The sequence below is a fragment of the Bactrocera tryoni genome, chromosome 4 (assembly GCF_016617805.1).
Source record: "Bactrocera tryoni isolate S06 chromosome 4, CSIRO_BtryS06_freeze2, whole genome shotgun sequence".
Lineage (NCBI taxonomy): Eukaryota > Metazoa > Arthropoda > Insecta > Diptera > Tephritidae > Bactrocera > Bactrocera tryoni.
This window is the reverse complement of record NC_052502.1, coordinates 39,873,125-39,892,704: the sequence shown is the minus strand read 5'-3', so window position 1 is coordinate 39,892,704 and position 19,580 is coordinate 39,873,125. Positions and strand designations below refer to the sequence as shown.

The 19,580-nt window shown below is 33.0% G+C and overlaps 1 protein-coding gene across 3 annotated transcripts; it reads right to left on the bottom strand.

Annotated features, from left to right (window-relative positions):
- Positions 1-70: 70 nt before the first annotated feature.
- Positions 71-18,869, bottom strand: LOC120774140 (MAP/microtubule affinity-regulating kinase 3). Of its 3 annotated transcripts, none has more exons than XM_040103533.1 (15): positions 18,743-18,869; positions 15,780-15,937; positions 15,285-15,550; positions 12,106-12,222; positions 11,571-11,634; positions 9,529-9,644; positions 9,303-9,473; positions 9,108-9,231; positions 8,145-9,052; positions 7,779-8,006; positions 4,522-4,649; positions 4,332-4,444; positions 3,622-3,991; positions 2,584-3,557; positions 71-256 (listed from the first exon to the last, which is right to left on the bottom strand). In XM_040103533.1, exons 2-15 carry the CDS (start codon positions 15,895-15,897, stop codon positions 207-209), a joined length of 3,747 nt encoding a protein of 1,248 aa, XP_039959467.1. In that variant the 5' UTR covers positions 15,898-15,937; positions 18,743-18,869; the 3' UTR covers positions 71-206. The 3 variants fall into 3 exon arrangements, with proteins under 3 accessions (XP_039959467.1, XP_039959465.1, XP_039959466.1); XM_040103531.1 differs by having other exon boundaries at positions 2,588-3,557; XM_040103532.1 differs by having other exon boundaries at positions 2,588-3,557; positions 4,522-4,643.
- Between the last annotated feature and the right edge of the window lie 711 nt (positions 18,870-19,580).

The following is a 19,580-nucleotide window of genomic DNA, read 5'->3' as shown; positions in this document are numbered from 1 at the left end:
AATTTATAAGAACTGTCGATGTTTATTTTAAGCAATATTATGCATAATTTTACAATAATAACTATTACTATTAAAGTGTAAATGCAATTATGTAATTGATATTATTTTATTGTTCTTGTTTTCGATACGAATTAACTACGTAAATTGTTTAAGTATGTAATGATCATACAGACTCCAAATGTTCAGCTAATTCCAGAATGGGACTTTCACTTAGGGGCCTTATGACGGTTTGCCAGTTCGATGTATAAACGTTTGTCTGTAAGAAAATGTCATAAGCTGTAGTTATATGCAAAATATGTACACATAGTATATTTAAAAAACTTAAAAAATATGAATTTAAATTTTCTTCACTGAGTTGTTGAATGAGTTAATTAGCCCTACGCAAAAATTAATATACTAGTTAAGACTATAAATGGGCTTCACCAAATCCATGAGAACACAAAATTGAATAACGCGCGCAATTGAAAAAAATGTGCACTAAAGCATATGTAAAGTTTTCAGATTTGAAATTATGTATTTAAATCAATAATTAAAAAAAAATTAAAACAAACTCTATCAAATATGACTGATTTTTCTAACAAGTTGAACAATCAGTGACATGTAAACAAAATTTGAAGAGTTTAAATATATGTTTTGAACGAGATTTCTCTGGATGACGTAGGAAAAGTTTAATTGGTGACTGTTTATTTAAACATTTTTCCCAACCACGACTTATGTACATATATTAGAAAATTTCCCTGTGAGTCAACTATCGGTTATACCACACGTTAAATATCAGGCAGTACTAAAATTTCCGTTAAATTTTTTTAAGGCTCAATTGACAAAGTACCCGAAGCTCTTGTGTATTGTGTATGGCTGATTTACATAAAAGTTTCCTCTTTATGATTGACAATTAATATTTGTACAACGAAACGAACGCATGTCATAATGAACACTTTGTTTTCCATGTTTTTCTCTAATAATTGGAATTAAAATAAAAGGAATGGAAAGATGAGAGTTGCCGAAGTTTTTGCTTCATACGAAGCAATAGAAAGCATGCATCAACCGACTTTCGTACATTCTGGAAAAATCAATCTTACGTCGATTTCCGTGAAAAGTTGAATAACTATAAAAAAGTGTTTTCATGTCAAATGTGTCATAAGTTATCGGTCAATTTAGTTCATATGCAATACAATTAGGTTGCAGGAAAGTAGAAAGTTCCGGCCCGTTTTCAATAAATTTTAAACTTCCAATTCTATTTATTGATTTGAACTTTTCCGAATTCCTGATTCCGCGTATTACTCTTGTTAGAAGATACAGTGATGTAAGGTACCACCATACACCATACAATGTGTACCATTATACTTTATAAACTGTGAACATTGACTATGTCAACATTAAGATCGGAATGGATGATAATAACCATATATACGGTATAAGGCCTATTTGCAGTTTGAAAATCTTTTAATAGATGTATGGGAGATACATAAGTATGTACATAGGTATTGTATTGACTCGATTTTATCTATTTTCGGCACTACTGCATATAATTAACAGAAACAGATACCCTCTGAATTTCATTCAGGTACCTCACATACCATCAACAATATATATGGAGTAAGGTCAACCGGGTGTTTGATAATCCTGAAATAGTTATATGGGGACTAGAGCAACTTTTCACCTGATTCGTACAAAGTTTTACCCTGTTATATTGATTGGTTCTTGATCAGTATGCTAGAAAGTGGGCAATGGCAGTGGACGTAACATGGCAACGTGAAAATAATCCTATATACCAAATTTGGTTGAAATTGGTAAAAAAAGGACCGGAGAAATGTGACTCCAACGGTAGGGTTGCCACGCCCATTTTTTAATGTGACGCTGCCCCTTAGAAAGCACTCTTGTATATTCCTTACTTTTATATCACTGGTCTATTAGTAGCAAGAGCTGTCAAAATAATTTGTTTTGTGAGAATTTGGCTGATATCGATTCTTATAAAATTTCTAACAAAAGGTGCCCCTCATTTCTGCGAAGATTTCACTCCGCTTGTAATCCTGATCCCTTATATATGTATATAACAGGATATATATATGTATATAACTCCGTATATATATCGATTATAGCTTTGCCTTGGACAATGATCTCCATATGTCAAATGTTGTGAAGACGTCTTGTCTAAAAAAAACGACTTGATTTTGATCGCTTAGTTTATACGGCAGCTATATGCTCTGCCGGTTCAATCTAAAAACTATTTCGGAGAAAATTACGACGCCTCGGATGATAATATATGCCAAATTTCACGTAGACATCTTGTCAAATTTAATATACCTTGTTTAGGGTATAAAAGGCTTTATCTGAACTGAAAACTGAAAAAGCAAAGTTATATGTATGAAAACTGAATAGTAAATTTTGAATTAGATTGGGTTACAATTTACACCACTGTGTTATTCATGTAAAAAATAGGTGTGCCCTGCGAAGGATAAGCATATACATATTACACTAGATCTATGCGAGTATATTGATGTATAATTTTTATTGCCGTGGTATAATGAGCTATTACTATAAGATGATTTTGTTGTACTTAGCGGATTTTCACCATTAGTTTACCTACATTTGCATGAAACTGTGGCGCTAAGCGTCCGCCGTTTTCAATTAATTTACTTGATTTTTTCAATTGACTACTGTTCACAGTTGTTGGAAGGGAGCTCCAAGTCTCTGACGCGTGCCTACTTAACGGAGGTGTATATTTAGTAGGCATCGTGAGCAAAGAAAGGTCTTGAGATTGCTGCTTTATATAAGACGTCTTCATGTAGTTATTAATCGTTGGGCCATAAGGCAGTGGGATTATAGATGACTGTTGGAACTTTCCTGAAGCCCGTTCAAAGACATTTAAACCATTTATAAATATATCGCTAGGTGGGCATGATTCTGCAGACTCAAAACTGGTTGCAATTAAGCCTTGACCAGCAACTTGTTGTGGTGGACCTGCTTTAAAAGATTGTTCACGCATCATGAGCTGTTGCCGTGAGATGTGAGACTCCAAGGCGTATTGTTTTTGTAATAGTTGTCTTTTTTGTTGCAATAGTCTGTGCTGTAGCAGCTGTTGTTGGAGTGGCTGTCGCTGTATAACTAATGGATTAATGTTGCAAAGGAGCGTCATATCAGCACGAGCGGACGAAGCCACAGGCAGATTGCTTGCGTCGAAGCGTACATTATTAATGAATGGCGAGGGAAAATCTATAGTTTCGAAACTATGCTGTGGACGTATTAGATGTGGAGTCCTCGGAGTATGTGGAGACTGTACGAACTGGTGATGCAAGTCAAGTGACAGTCTATTTGGAATTGAGTAAAATTGACTACTGTGAAATTGATAATTGCCGCCGTCGTCTATAGGTACTTTATTGCTACGATATTTCGATTTAAGTGATACAACTTCCTTTTGTAGTTGTTGCAATTCCAGCCAGCAATCTTGTTTTCGGGTATCATAACGGTAACTACCGTAACCAACGCCAGAATTTAAAATTGTCATCGAATTCACAAATCCTTGAGCAACAAGACCATCACTTGCCCGTCGACCTTCCCTAAAATATCGAAAAATAGTTTAATTCGTTCACTATTATATTATTTGAGTATCTAACTAAACACCTAAAATGTAGTGGAGACCTTTTATCCACACATTCCATGGGTAGTTTTGCACAAAGTGTCGAAGAATTACTTGAAACTGGTATTTGAAAACACGAGTTATTACTATTATAGATGGAACGATCCGACATTCGATCGGATGCGGTAGCTAAGGTGGTATTGCTAGCGCACGATGGTAGGCTGCTTGCTAGATCAATACTAGGTGCCATGTTTAGATCTATACCTTCCAATACCGAACAGTTGCTGTTTGATGAACCACGGCTTAAGTTTTGGCTCAAGCTTTTAGAATAACTTGCCAGCACTCCGCTCGATGAACTGCTGCTAGCATAAGACTGCATGCGCTGAGTTAGATCGCACGTCGATTGCGAACAATCTAGAGAATTATAAAAAATATATAAAGTGGACACTTGGAAAGAATGTAAACCACAATTAGTACATAAATATATAAGAAAAGGCTTCATAAATTCAGAGGTTTCCACAATGAAATACGACGCGTGTTCGAAAACTTGTCATATAGTGAATTTCATCTGTTCTCGCTACCCCTCTGATAAATTCAGTGTATAGTATATTTAATTATGGCATATATAATTGTATGTAGGGAATAAAATGTCAACATAAGATTAAAAAAATTTAAAAAATTAAAATACCAATACAACAAATACTTGTGGATTCGTAAATTACTTATACTTATATGTATGGCTTGTAGTCGCTACCTCTCATTTCATTTGTGGGGTCCGTTTCACAACCCTCATCAGTACTAGTGCTGCACTGGGTGGCTATTTTCGTTGACTTCAGTCGAGATGCACACTTTTCGTTACAAAATTTCCTTTAAATAATTTATAATCACTTGATTTACTTATATGTACTATTGGAAATATCACTATATACATATATTGTGCTTACCTGCATTTGGAATCAGTCTGAGAAGATTTTGAGGTGCAACCGTTATGAGCTTTGGACACACTTGGGAGGACACATCTATTTATGGCTGAATTTGATTTACTAGATGCTGGCTCAGTAGCTTCCTGTTTCTTTAAAACATGAATAAATTTTTATTTTGAATAGAAAAGTTTCGAAAAGAGTTTGTACTTAAAAAAAATACAATAAAAGACTTTATAGAATAAAATTAAATTAAACACACTATATTTAATAATACTCGAAGCATACACGAAGCATATCAAACATCACTGAAGTGAACTAACTATTTTTGTAACCGACGATGAAGAGTAAGTTGTTTACAAGAATGAAAAGTGCAAGCGTTTAAAAGTCATGAATCAGATCAAAGCACTTCCAAGGCCGATAATCACTAAACAAAAGTTTTATTGGCTGTTTGATGGGATTTCAAAGGGATCGTTTATTTTGCGATTTTGCCTGACAATTCCACGATTAGTTTTGAAGTGTATTGTGATTAGCTGGTCAAATTCAGAAATGCACTCAAACAGAAGAGGCCAAAATTGATCAATAGAAAAGGTGTAGTTTCCACCAGGATAACACGTTTTTCCAGCTTACATAATTGGGATGTGCTACCACACCCATCATATTCTCCAGACTTGGCAACTTCGAACTATTACTTGTTCCGGTCTCTGCAAAATTTGGATGGGAGAACCTTCACCTAAAATCTGGGCATTAAAAACCACTTGGGCTAGTTTGCAAGTGTATGAATGTAGAATCAATCTCTTGTCCGAAAGATGGCAAACGGTATTAGATCAAAATGGAAAATATACTATTATTCCATAAAATATTTTACACAATATAAGAAAGAAAAAAGAAAATTTTTAGATTGCACTTAAAAAAAAAACAAAAAAGTGATATAATGTAGTATTGTTTTTCAATTTTCAATTCAATTTATTATTTACAGAAATACATATACCTACATATATAACGATAATTGCCATTTGAGCTCATTGTTGTACGAGTATGTGTGGGAAAGTTTAGTGTCAAACTAAGAAATTCAATTATTTACAATATTGATTAGAGGTTAGTTAGTGTTAGTCAATCGGTTGAATGTAGAAAAAGTTAGTTATCAAAACACCAAGCATTTATCTGGTAAGAAATTTGCGTGGCACTCTGTATCACTGATAAAACGTGGAAAAAGTTAGTTACCAAGGACAAATTTAAGTGCTTTTGCAATAAAACTTGAAAATAAATAACAAAATATATTTATTTTCTAAATTTAAAAATTGAGTATATAAGTAGAGCCTTTATTTTATTTTTTTAAAGTAAAGTTTAAGCCACTAACACAAAGATAGCATTAAAAGTCACGTCGCAATATAGTAAGTTATTGCTGGCTGCAACAAAGAAAATAGAGTCATCAGGAAGAAAAGACAAGGGTGCCCAAAAATTGCAACGAAGGGAGCTGATAAAAGAATTTTGGATATTTCCAATTCTGTTTCAAAAATTCGCACACGGCTTATAGAAGAAGGCAATAAAGTGCCCTCAGTGCATACAAGGGCTTAATGGTTTGGGGATGCTTATCAGCGAATAAGTCTGGTAATACTGTAGCTCTAAAAAACTTGCTGCTGCATAATTTTTAAATATTTTAAAAGAGATCGGCATTCTCGAGGGTCAACAACTAATTGGACCGGATTTCCTTCTTCGACAGTACAACGAGCCCATTTATACTCTAAAAGTTGTAACCGAATATCTAAAAAATCAAAACGTCAATGTGTTGAAATGGCCGCCTCTAAGCCCTGACTTGTCACCAATTGAGAATGCTTGGTTAATCCTAAAGATGCGTAAAGCTGAAGAGAAACCTCAAAACCTGGCTGAATTGAATAATTGCATCTATGTATGTATAAGATTTAGAGGTGTTTAAAGCTTGTTAACTCCATCCAACAACGATTGGTTCAACTTGCATTGCGAAATTATGAACATTATTTTTTCTATATAAAATTTATTGTGTGTGTTTATCTTTTCCTTTTATAAAATCAATGAACTTCCTTCTTTTTTTAAAAATAATTGTATTTGACACTTTGAAATATGATATCAATATAAGAATTATTTTGATCGGCCAGTCTGGGTGACAGTATTATGCTCTAGTGGTCCAATCTGAACAATATGTTCGGAAATTTTAGCAATACCTTGGAGAATAAGCGACACTAAATTTCACGAAGATACCTTGTCAAATAAAAGATTTTTCCAGAAACTAATAAATATGTTAGAACCATCTTTAAATTACGGAAGAGATATGATACCCTCAAGCTTCCCGAAAAATTGAGCCAAATAGATCTACTTGCCTTTGACAAGAATATTTAACTCCTTTCTTAAACAAGGTATATTCCCTCAATATGGAAACAGTCATTTATAATCCCTTTGTATAAAAGGGAAACCTTTGGGGTTTTGCACAACTATCAGTTATACCCCAACTTTTTGAAGCTATCATTGCAGACTATATAACTTTTTCGATGTGTTCAATAATTTCTTCTTCTCAGTTTTTAAAGAATTGTTACGAATCAAAATTTTTTTAAATCGACTCGGTTCTATTACTTTCCAGACAAATCCTGTAAATAATATGGCTGCTTGGTGTGAAGATACGATGTGCTTTTCTCGTAGATATGGGCTCCCCTCTCCTTATGTTATAAAATATTATTTACTGGAGCAAGTTTTTATCTTTGTTGATTAGGGAGTTAAAATCCATAAGCTTAATTTAAATATTCATATTGATACCATAATAGACCTATATTTGAATATGGCTCTGCTGTATGGAAATCTAGTTTCCAAATCCATTTTGAGCAAGTTAGAGTCCGTTCATAAATTCTCCTTAGTTCATTTCCGTTGGTATTCTAGGTTCAGTCTACCTCCATACACTAGTCGTTTACAACTTATAAATCTATCTACACTTACTAGTTGAAACTCGTTTAAAAAAACTCTTGCTTTTCATGACTTGGCTTATTCCGCACGTACAAGTATATGGATGTGCCCGTCGCGTCGGAAGTACGGGTGGAGGGTAATCGTTGTGTTATTATTATTATTATTATTATTATTATTATTATTATTATTATTATTATTATATGCAGACGGACATGGCTAAATCGCCTCAGCTCGCCTCACTGATCATTTATATAAATACTTTATAAGGTACATATAAACGTTTTCTTTGTGGTGTTACAAACATCGTGGCAAACTTGATAAACCCAGTTTAGGGTATAAATAATACTCACCTCTATGGGAAGTGGACTTTCTTGTAATGTTTGGAAAAGTTTAGCTGCTTCTGCCGACATTTTGAAATGAAAATTCGCTTTAACTTTTTGTCCGCTAGAAGAAGAATCGAAACTAGTGGAGCTAGACATTTTTTTTACATCTTTAACGTTCTTAAGTTCAATTTGAACATCGCTTTCGATGTCTGTTTCACTATTAGCATACGTCTTAGATTCTGAAATGGCAGTGGCCTACAAAAAATGTGAAAATATAATTTTAAATTTTTCAAAAACTCGCTAATTGGAATGATAAAAACAATAGCAATAAAGGCACACCGACACTACTAAATAATGGTTAGTTAAATCTATAAAATATGATTATAAAGTTACTTGTTGTAATAGGAGACGGCAATCCTCCGAGCTCTGCTTAATTATACACTCTCTTAAGTTTTGATGGAGAGGGTGAGGCAGACTCTCGTTTATAACGTTTGGCGCAGCCAATAAACCACTTAAATGTTCATTAGATAATAGATTCTCTTGGCGACATTTTTCACTAACAGTCGATAATTTATTGTCTGTACTATATGGCGTTGCTATTGGGTGCTGGCTTGAACTTATATTGGCCCGACTTAAACGAGAAATCTTAATAGGTGTCGGTCTTCCTTTTGCTAATGACTGGCTTACTTGGGCTTCTTTATGGTCATAGTTTTTTATAGACGTGGGACCACAATTTTTATTTTGTTCGTGGATTTGGGTATTATCACAATTGGCAACGATTTTCTGGGAAAATTTCGATGGGAAACTACCAAATTTTACTTCGTCTACACTTGGCAGTGGTGATATTGTCTTTTCTTTTACTGTATGATACGTTTGCTTCACTCGCTGTTTATCGATCGAAGGTCTAGTTTTATGTAGTACTTTAGAAGATCCATTATATCCCATAGATGTAATGCGTGGCAGTGTATTATCACTTAAACGTTTTGAATATTCTTGCATATTTTTTTTACTATTAACTCGGTCTTGAAGCAATAAATATATCGCGGCAACATGGTCGTAACTGTTCTTTTTCAAACTTGCTTTGGTTTTTTCTGGAGGTATTCCAGCGAATTCCGACATTATCCGTAGTATGTCTTCATTTGGTTCAATGCTTGAAGTTCCATCCATATTAACGCTGCATTGTGTTACAACAACGGTATCACGAGCTTCTCCGCAAACCCAACGATGGGTTTTGATTTGATTGATTGTGTATCGGCGCGATGGATCAAGAACAAGCATTCTTCGAATCAAATGCTCACAGTCTGCAATACGTTGATCTTAGATTTTCAAAATAAAATCAATAAATAATAAATTCACCTGAAGACATGAAGAAAGGGATCCTAAATCTTCCTGACAGTACTCGGTCTCTTAGACTCTGTAATGTAGATCCATCGAACGGCAAAGCCCCGCAGACTAGAACATATAGTACCACACCTAGTGACTGAAAAGATTGATTTAAATGAAAGCGTACACTCACACAGATGTGTTTGTAGTTGAAACTAGAATTAGTACCCATATATCAATTTCCGGCCCGGTGTACTGTTTTCCTTCAAAAACTTCAGGTGCAGCGTAGGGAGGGGATCCACACCATGTTGCTAGCAATTCACCAACCTTAAAGTGGTTCGAAAACCCAAAATCTGCGATTTTTATATTCATATTAATATCAAGTAGAAGGTTTTCAGCCTAAAAAGGAAAAAGCTTCGTTGTATTTCTGATCTGCAACAATGCAATAGTTTACCTTTAAATCTCTATGTACAATATTTTTCATATGGCAATATTCTACCGCTGATAAAATCTGCCAAAATTTACTTCTTGCAGAACCCTCAGACATCCTGCCAAATTTTGCTATGTAATCTAAGGAAATGGTAATAAAACACGATTTTATTAAAAAGTCATCAGTTATATTTATCTGAACACTGATAAAGAATTACGCCCATGACATTAGAAATATGTATGGTAACAGCTATAAAGTACTTTGATCCTTGTTATTGTCATCAAACTTCGTTCGATTTACGTGTAAACACGTGATTTGGCCAACGATTTTCAATTTTATACATCTTAAATATCTTTAAAAACTTTCATATTATTTAAGAAGAAGTGCTCATTTTAAATACATTTCTTTTGACTTTATAAGTCGTTTATACTATATACTATCATGCTGAAAGGTTCCTATCTAGCGGCTCTAAAATTTAGTCCACATGTTTTGTAATTTCAATGAAAGTGTTAAACATATGTAAAGTTCAAGAATATAAGAGACTGTCAGTTCATAATCGACCCATTTATTGTGTAAGAAATCATTGAAAATTGCATTAATTCCGTTCTGAATTCCACCGTATTATTCGAGTTTTCTCTCCATATGCTTTTAGCTCTCGATACTCGTAGTAACGAACTATAGTAAAAAAGACAACCACGTTGTAAATGTGTGTTTCATTTTAGCCAACCGCTTTAGTTGGTCAGAAATCGATATGAGTCATTTTGTAAAAAAAAATTACAAGTAAGATCAAATATTGTTTCGAATAATACAAGTACATAAAATTTACTGTAGCATGTGTTAAAAATGTACAGTCTTTGCCTTGCCACTAGCATTGTCATTATGGGAGTGTTAAGGGGTAGTTAGAATTTTCAAAAAATTATTTTTTTTTCAATGTCTTAAAAATATTCCCTGAAAATGTCACGTTGATCCGATAATTAGTTTTTGAGTTATTCGACAAATAACAAAGAGAGCTCGGGCACTTCAAAGCGCTAGTGTGAAACTTTAAACGCGTTTTTCTCAAAACTATGTTTTTTGAATCGGTGACATCTGTGACTCGAAAGCCGTTCAGTAGATTTTAATGAGCTTTTAGGGTACATAATAAACTCAGGCCTGATCAAAGGATTTTTATTTTTTCGAAAATTTCGATTTTTTTAAGACCAATCAACTGTTAATTTTTGCGCAAAAATTTAGAAAAAGATTTCCTGAGGCCGCCATTTTGTTAATTTTGAAAATAAAAAAAATCCTTCTATCAGATCCGAGTTTATCTATTTATAAAACTAATTTTTTTTTGTCCGATTGATTTTAGATGAATCTCCAAGGACTTATGCTTGTCACCGCAAGTACCTTTTTTTGGAACAGAATCAACAATAACTTTGGAAATTAAGTTTTTTTTTTTGAAATTTTCGTGACTTCACGTTAACATATCCTATAATAATGCCATATTACTACTTTTGTAAAATAATATGATTTAATAGCAAAAAAAAAATACTGAAAACTCTTATTTTTTCCTGCCTCTGACTACCCCTAACCCCTTAATAAAAATGGCAATTTATTGATTTGGACTGTTTTATGGAATTTGAAGAATTCAATAAAAACAAGAAATTTCTATGGATATATGGTATAGAGTGTGAATTAACTAAAGAGATCTGAGATCTGTAGAAATATATGGTACATAAAGTAGAGTATAAATAAAAATGTATGATAGAAAATAGGGTCTGGTTGGGTCTGCTTAATAATTAAAAAACATATAGAAATTTAAGTTTTCTGGTATATATGTAAACCACAAATTTGCCGCTTTTTTGCAATTCGAGTACCTATCAATTTGCTCTTAATAGGAACAAGTGGTTCATTGCGAAGACTAATAGAATTGCTCTTAGATAAAAGGAAACCGTTGTTAGTAAAAAGTAATGAAAACAAATTTATTGTTTTTGAAATAGCCATACTCTGAATTAAGCTATAATTAGGTAATGAGCTAATTATTACGATAATACAATTTTTGATATGCCTATACCCTAATATTTACTTACCAAATATTTCCCCTTGACTAGCGTATTCAGATACTATGTAAATCATATTTTTCGTTTCCATCACCTGTAAAAATTAGAAGAGAGAAAATTTATTTCATTAAGGAATCTTATTGTAATTTTATATGTAGTACTGTCACTATTATAAAATTTGGTTTTGTTTCAGTTGGTATCGATGTTTAAATATTTTTTAAATTGTTGAATAGAACATAGATTTGCGACCAATTCTTTAGAGTAAATAGCATTAGATACATATGTACACAAATATTTAAATAAAAGATTCTTATTTTGGTATCATTTTGTGCAGCAAACACAACCATTTTCTTTAATTAGAAAACCGCCATTCGGTTATACTTATTGCAATCGTTAGTATGGCCAGAAAGCTAATTAAAGTAACGAACTAAATTTATTTATTTTAGTGTATATTTACGGATATATAAATATTGTGTGTAGTTATATACTCGTATATCAATACATATGCTTATATTAATATTTCAAACTTTCTAGTATATGTTTATCAAACACTTGTATGCATTACCTGGTAGAGTTTGATGATGTGTGGATGATTTAATCGTTTCATTATTTCAACTTCACGGTAGACCTTTTGCAAGTTTATTGAATCCAACTGGCTCTTGTCAATTATTTTTATAGCGACCTTAATAAAAATAATTTATTTACTAATACGTTTAATAAAAATTATATTGTTGATTTACGGTTCAAAGAGTTTGTATAATAAATCAAGAATTCAAAGCCCGCAGTCTAATTCTTAACTATAAGAGCTTTTGCATCAGCAATACACATAAGTAAGAAATACCTAAACATTACAACTAAGTTCAAACAGACCAATTTGCTAATTCAATAAAGATCTAAATATATTTACCGTTTGAGGTGTTTTTATACTCTCGCAAAATGATGTAGCAAAGCATAATAGTTTTTTTATACCTAACGGTTGTTTGTAACATCTGAATCATTACATGGCGCATTATAATTGAAATTTGGTTTAGGTGTTTTTGGTACTAAATCCGACAAAGTTGGTACAGCAGATGGGCGGAATCTGACCATTTCGTCGCCAAAATATGCAGGATATCGTATAAGGTTTAAGGTACACATTTCAACTATTCATTAATTTTAACAAAAGTTGATGCATTAACACTATCCTGACATTCTTATATTACACTGATAAAATTAATATAAACCAAGTGAAAGTAAACCCATATGAAACCATGCGCAAATATGCCATTTTACATACATCAAAAGTTGCCGAAATCCTAAGCCACTTTTGCTAACTTTTTAACAAAAATATTTTACTAATACTCCTCTCAGTCTCCATATATCTATTTTAAGGATTTTCGAACATCCTGTTAGTTGCTGAGAGTTATCACATATGCATATCTCTTTTGAGTTAACTAGGTTAATTTTGTTATAAATTCCATGAAGCAAAACGCTCTTGCAACATGGTGCTACAGAGTATAATAGTTTTGTTCACCAAACGGTTGTACGTATCACCTAAAACTAATAGAGATAAATATAGGGTTATATGTATGTATATGTATAAAGGAACAGGATGACGAGATGAGTTGAAATCCGGGTGACTCTCAACCTGTCCGTCTGTCCGCGCAAACTGTAACTAAAAATTAAGATATTTTGGTACACGTGTTCCTTGGCGAAAGTGTAAGGCGGAGTTCGTAGATGGGCGCAATCGGATCACTGCCACGCCGACAAAGCGCCATTAAAGGAAAACCTATAAAGTAACATAACTAAGCACTCAAATAAGATACAGAACTGTAATTTGCCACAGAGGATTGCGGTAAAAACGGCACATGTGGGCTGAAAATTTTGAAAAAGTAGACGTGGCCCCACCCTTTAATAGGTTTAATGTGCATATCACCGAGACAACCAAAGATACAGATAGCCTAATTTGATAAGGACGCCGACAGAGTGAAAGTGGATGAAATCGGATGATAACTTCGCCCACTCCCCATACAACGGTGCTGTTAAAAAGCGCTGTTAAAGCGCAATAAATCAATAACTAAATTTGTCAGCGGCATTAATTATTATGCTCGATATGGTATGAGAGTACTTTATACGAGCCAGTATAAAAATTGGACGATGAGTGTGGAACCGTTTGCTATTAGGTAAAATCACATATCTCGGGACCCGCCCAACCGGTTTCAACCAAATTCGATACGTTCCATTCTTCTAACATTCTTATACTTATTACAGTCCGAAATTATTATAGCCAAGCCTACATCCCATTTAGCACAATTTTAAAATCCGTTTGAATCTTTCCTTTCAGTGTACTAATCAAGAAGCAAGTAATATAACGGGTTAAAACTTTCCACGAATAATGCCTTTAGTGTATGCCATCTTATGACCATAAATTGTCCAAATCCAATAAAAACTGTTCAAGCCCCAAGGTACGGAATATTTGATCCCCAGTATCTATAGTTGACTTTTTACGACAAATTTAATATTTCTTGATTTCATTCGGAGTATATTCCAATAATGAGATATACGAGTATAATTGAAATTCATGGATAATCCTTTCATGACAAACATGTGTTGAAAATGGGTTGAATCGTAATATACCTAATACGACGATTTTCGAATTTTCGAACTTCAAGATGACTTTATAACGCATACTACTGTGATTAAATTGAAAGGTGATTTTTGTCCATTTCATCTCCTTCAAAGTAATCCTCTCCCGCTGCAATACACTTATGCCAACGAATTTTCCGGTCATCATACCACTTGGTCATCAGATGGCCATCAGAGCCTTCTTCGATTCAGCTTTTATATCCTCAATTGAGTCAAAACGGTGTCTTCGGAATGTGAATTTGCTGAATAGCCAGAAGTTACACGAAGGTAAATCAGGCGAATACGGTAGTTGCAGTCCGATAATAGTTGAAAATGTGGCGAAATGCAGTATGAGATGGTGCATTATCGCACTTCTTTGTTCAATAAATTCCGACGCGTATCTCAAATACTAATGAATATTTTGACGTGAAATTTAGCGTAGATGTCACCAACAGTACTATCAACTTACAGAAAATAAATTTACCAAATCAAAAAACACGCGAAGTATGAAAAATTAATATTAATATTAATAGCAGTGTATATTTGTGCCTAAAATGGATAAAATTGGGCAAAAACTTACGTAGCCCCTATATAACAAATATATAACATCTGGGTGACTTCACTCTATATGATTGGTAATAGTCTTTAAGGTAACTTAATGAATCTCAGCATACATATATATAATAGCTTGGATACCAATCCTCTAGTTGACGTTTTGTAGTTTAAGGTATTTCCCTGGCTTTGATTCTTGCAAGTTACAAGGGTATATTTTGTTCCAGTGCACCCGAACTTAGGCCTTGCTTACTTGTTTAGAAGAAAGGTTTTATTAGCTTACACATTGCGAGAGTAAAATGTTCGGTTACACACGAACTTAGCTCTCCTTACTTGCTCGTTCTGATTATCGTAATTTTGATACCTGTCTAAAATTTATTTTCGATTTTAATAAGAAAACTTTCATTAGAATAAAGATGGTACTAACTTAATTTTGAATTATGTTTATATAGACATATTATATATGGATAGAGGTCAACTAAACACTTTGTTTTTCTATACGAAGACTTTAGATTAATATAATACTCTAACATTAATACTCTTAAAATTATCAATTATTAAAACACTGCCGAAATCCATCTCCCTTACCTCGTTTTTAGTTATTCTGTGCCGTGCAAGTTTGACAACGGCAAAATTGCCTTTGCCAATGGTTCTCTCAATATCATAAAAACCAACTCTAATCGGTTCCCTCGGCTTCAGTGCCGCTTTTGAAGCCAATGTGCTCAAACTCACTGAATCTGCGGTACCATCATCAAGAACAGAAACTAGCTTCGCCTGTCCTGAACTGTTGATTTCCAACGAGTCCGAATTCGAGGAGAGTGCTTTGGTCGGGCCCTCTCTAGAGGCGGACCTATCTGAAATATAAATCATTAATAAGAACATATAGCATTCATGATCCCAACCAGTTCTGACTTTAATACTATGTAAAGTGTAAAAATTAGATTTATTCTTGATATTTGAAGTGTTTAGTCTTAATGTTAAAATTTTGCATACTAAATTTGTAACTATTGGTAAAAAAAATTATTTAACTTCAATTAACATAAAAAGAAACGTGGTTATGCAACTCAAAGCTTATTTCCTTACCATATTTGGTGTCCGTTTTATTTTCAACATTTGTTGTTTGCTTCAAGTTAGTCGGCTTCGGTGCTTCCAAAGAAGTTGTGGGTTCATTTTCTTGTTCTTTACGTTCATTATTACTCATGATTAATCAATTAAAATACTGCTCCGTATACATGATGACCCTGTAATAATGTATGCATTAGTAGATCGTACCAATCACGTATACTTATAATCGGTTCTAGAATGTTTTACCATTCAATTTAACACAATTTTAACACAACAATATCACACATCTGGATCTAAAAAAGTCAGCCATAGAAGCATAGAAGATATAGTGCAATTTCGACCATTTATGTGAATGAGAAAGCTTTCATTCCAACAACTTCATATGGATTTTACAATTTAATTTAATGGACAGTAGGCGTGGCTATTGAACGATTTCGCCAAATTTCGCATAGAATAAAAATGTAAAAGTTATTTTATGTACCAAATTTTATTGCAATCGGTCAAGTAGTTCTAGAGTAAAACTGAATGTCTATGAGGCATTTATTTATCGAGTGATCCCAATTTTAGTAGTCTTCAACATAACCATTACATACATATATGTGAAGTGGGTATTGATATCACCAGATTTCTCCCATTTTCATAATGTATGAAGAGCTTGAAAAACTTATCTCCAGCAAGTTTGGCTGACGTGCACATATAGTACAAACGATTAGAAGCCGTTGTCAAATGTGATCCTTTTTACCAAACTACAACGTACTTGTAAATGTTCGATTAAAGGCATGTTTCGGCGTGACGGTGGTTCAATGCTACTTATAGTGCGAAGCAACACGTGTACCGAATTTATCCGAATACGTGCGGACAGGCAGTCATCCGCAATTCAACTCGTTTTATCACCATAGTCAGTTATATTTATATAAGTCCATATCTACTTTTTCTGAATAATTTTAGGTATTACAAAGAAGTATTAGGTAAATAAAACTATTATACGGGTATCTACATATATCAACATGTTGTGAGAGTATATATTTTATCTTTCTATGAAAATAACAAGGCAATGCGAATATTAAGACCCGTTTCATTTATTATAAATACAGAATGAAGGAGAACGCAAATACAGCAAGAGCTTCACGAAATTCGGCATGAGTTATTGTCTAATGGTGCAATCTCTGAAGAAGTTGTTCCAGTCGTACCACTATAGCATATAGCTTTCATAAATATGATCTTGTATCTTTTGTATTTGTGAAGATTATTATAGCTTCTGTACGGTCCAAAGTTAACGTTTTTTTTTGTTTTATTTTATTTTATTTTAGAAAATGTTTTAAAAGTATGAAAAAAAGAAAAAACGATAAAAGAGTGAACCGCTTCAAAATGAGCTTTATAGAATTAACAGGAGAATTTCCAAATCAATATAATCATCTAAGTGCGGAATCCTTTTTATAATTTTGCGACATATACATATGTATATTGCTAGAGAGTATAACTGTTTTTTCACCTAATGATTGTTAATATCACATAAAACTAATCAGGTTGGATAGATATAATAGGGTTACGTATACTATATAAGTGATCAGGATAACAAGACGAGTTGAAATCCGGGTGACTACCCTTTAGTGCAAGCTGTAAATTGAGTAAAACAAAAATATCTTGATGAAATATGATACATATGTTTCTTGGCAAAAAAAATAAGGACGACTTCGTAAATGAGCGTAATCGGACCGCTGCCATGCTCACAAAACGCCTTTAATCGAAAACATGAAATCACATGAACGATTATGTTAAAACTTACTAAAAGAGTGATAAATCATTGAAATTAAATCACATAACTCGAGATCAGCTGGACCTCACTCACCACACAGTGTTTCGGTTAAAAACTACTAAAATCGTAATAAATCTAAAAATAAACACGTCGGAGACATACAATTATACACCCGAGATTGTAGGCGTGGCACCGCCACCATTTAGGTGAATCCTCAAACCTCGGGACCTACTCTACCTATTTCAACTACATTTGGTATGTAATATTTTCTAACAGGAATGTTATAGTATAAAAATGGGCAAAATCGAACTACAACTACGCCTACTTCCCATATAAATTCTATCTTATTCTTCCAATTTCTGGTGCACAAATCAAGAAATGTATCGGTATATAATTTGAGAAGATTAGTGCCTCTGTGGTATGCCACCTTATGACCAAAAATTGCCCTAGTCGGATCGAAACCATTTAAACATCCAGATACCGAATATGTCGAAAATATCGGCCAGTCTGTCATATAATATTAAGATTCTAAAATAATTCTACCCGGCTTCGATTTTTGCAAATTGAAAAAGTATAAAATGTTCAATTACACCCGAACTTGGCCCTTCTTTACTTGTTGGGCTTAGTTTTAAAAAGGAAATTTATATATTTGTACATATTTAAATCTGTGTATAAATTAACATCTACAAATATGAACAAAAACTCCATGTTTGAATAAAGGTTTAATCACACATATTACATACATATGTACATATTTTAGTTTGCATTATCATATATACAAATGTGAATATATTTACTAAACTTGCAATGGCGAATTACATTGACAATAATAATTTCTAAATTCCAATCTTTTTCGCAAATAAAATTTAATTTGCAATTTCCAAAAACTTCAGATGAACATTCATACTATTCATTGGCTGAAGTACATGCAATGGTTCATGTCCCTTATTTAGTAAACTGATAAAGTTATCACAATGGTGTGAAAAATCAATAGTGGATTATAGCTTGCAAGTGTATACATCTTTTGCACTACATTCACTGGCTCAAAAAAGTCCAACAATTCTACGTGATTTATGCTAAATCTGGTTTTGAATGAAAATATTGCCGAAATTGTTGAAACTTAAATCCAATTAATCTTACGCTTAAGCGTTGGCTTTTTTACAAAATGAGCATTAACAGTTTCACTGATGTAAGTGACACTTAATATTATTTACCGTTAAATTACCTTTCTCGCAGTTATTGTCTCTGTATCTTTCTTCGGTATGCTATTTCTTATATTAAAAACCTTAGCTAAATTTAATGAAATACAAAAACGAAGTTTGGTAAATCTTATGTCTGACACAAAATAACCATTTGACAGCTTAAGCTCAGCCAAAAACTTTTTTATTTTCATTTAAATAGTATTTATACTATGTTATTGCCATGCGCAAAGTGTATATCAGTGATTTTACACTTAGCCAAAAGTACCTTCCGCAAATTTACCAAATATAAATAATATTTTAAAACATGTCACTAAGCTCCGATAATTAAAGCTTATATTTTATTAAATTTATAATTGTCAAAAAAATTAGTCTGAAATAACACCACATTCGAATTAGTTTACTACTATTTGAAAAATTAAAAATACATATATAATAAGTATATATATGTATATATGTATGTATATTCCGAATATATAAAATAATAATAAGTCTTAAGTCGAGTGAGAAATCTTTCATTCTGACTTTTATTTGCCGATGCATCTTTTCAACATCAGCACTCATTACATAACGCCACATACGCCACTTTACAATGATATCTACAATATCTTTCTGTAATCTTGGCCCGATTATCATTACGTCATTGAATCTGTGAACTTTTATAGCATTAATATTTACCTTGACCCATCTTTTCAACTTCCTTCATATATCCCATCTTTTGATACTCCCGCAAGAACTTTGTGTAGTCGTCTTTTGGATCCTTTCTTGCATCAAATTTTCTTTCCATACTCATCATCCGTGCGACTGCTGTCTTTCTAGATTCTCCAAATTCTTCAAAAAACAAGTTGTATTAAATTTTGTGTG

Coding starts and splice junctions, on each gene's coding strand:
- LOC120774140 (XM_040103531.1), bottom strand. CDS start 15,897: ATGAGTAATAATGAACGTAAAGAACAAGAAAATGAACCCACAACTTCT. Junction 15,551..15,779: donor TAAAACGGACACCAAATATG/GTAAGGAAATAA, acceptor TTTATATTTCAG/ATAGGTCCGCCTCTAGAGAG. Junction 9,474..9,528: donor TTGTACATAGAGATTTAAAG/GTAAACTATTGC, acceptor TTTCCTTTTTAG/GCTGAAAACCTTCTACTTGA.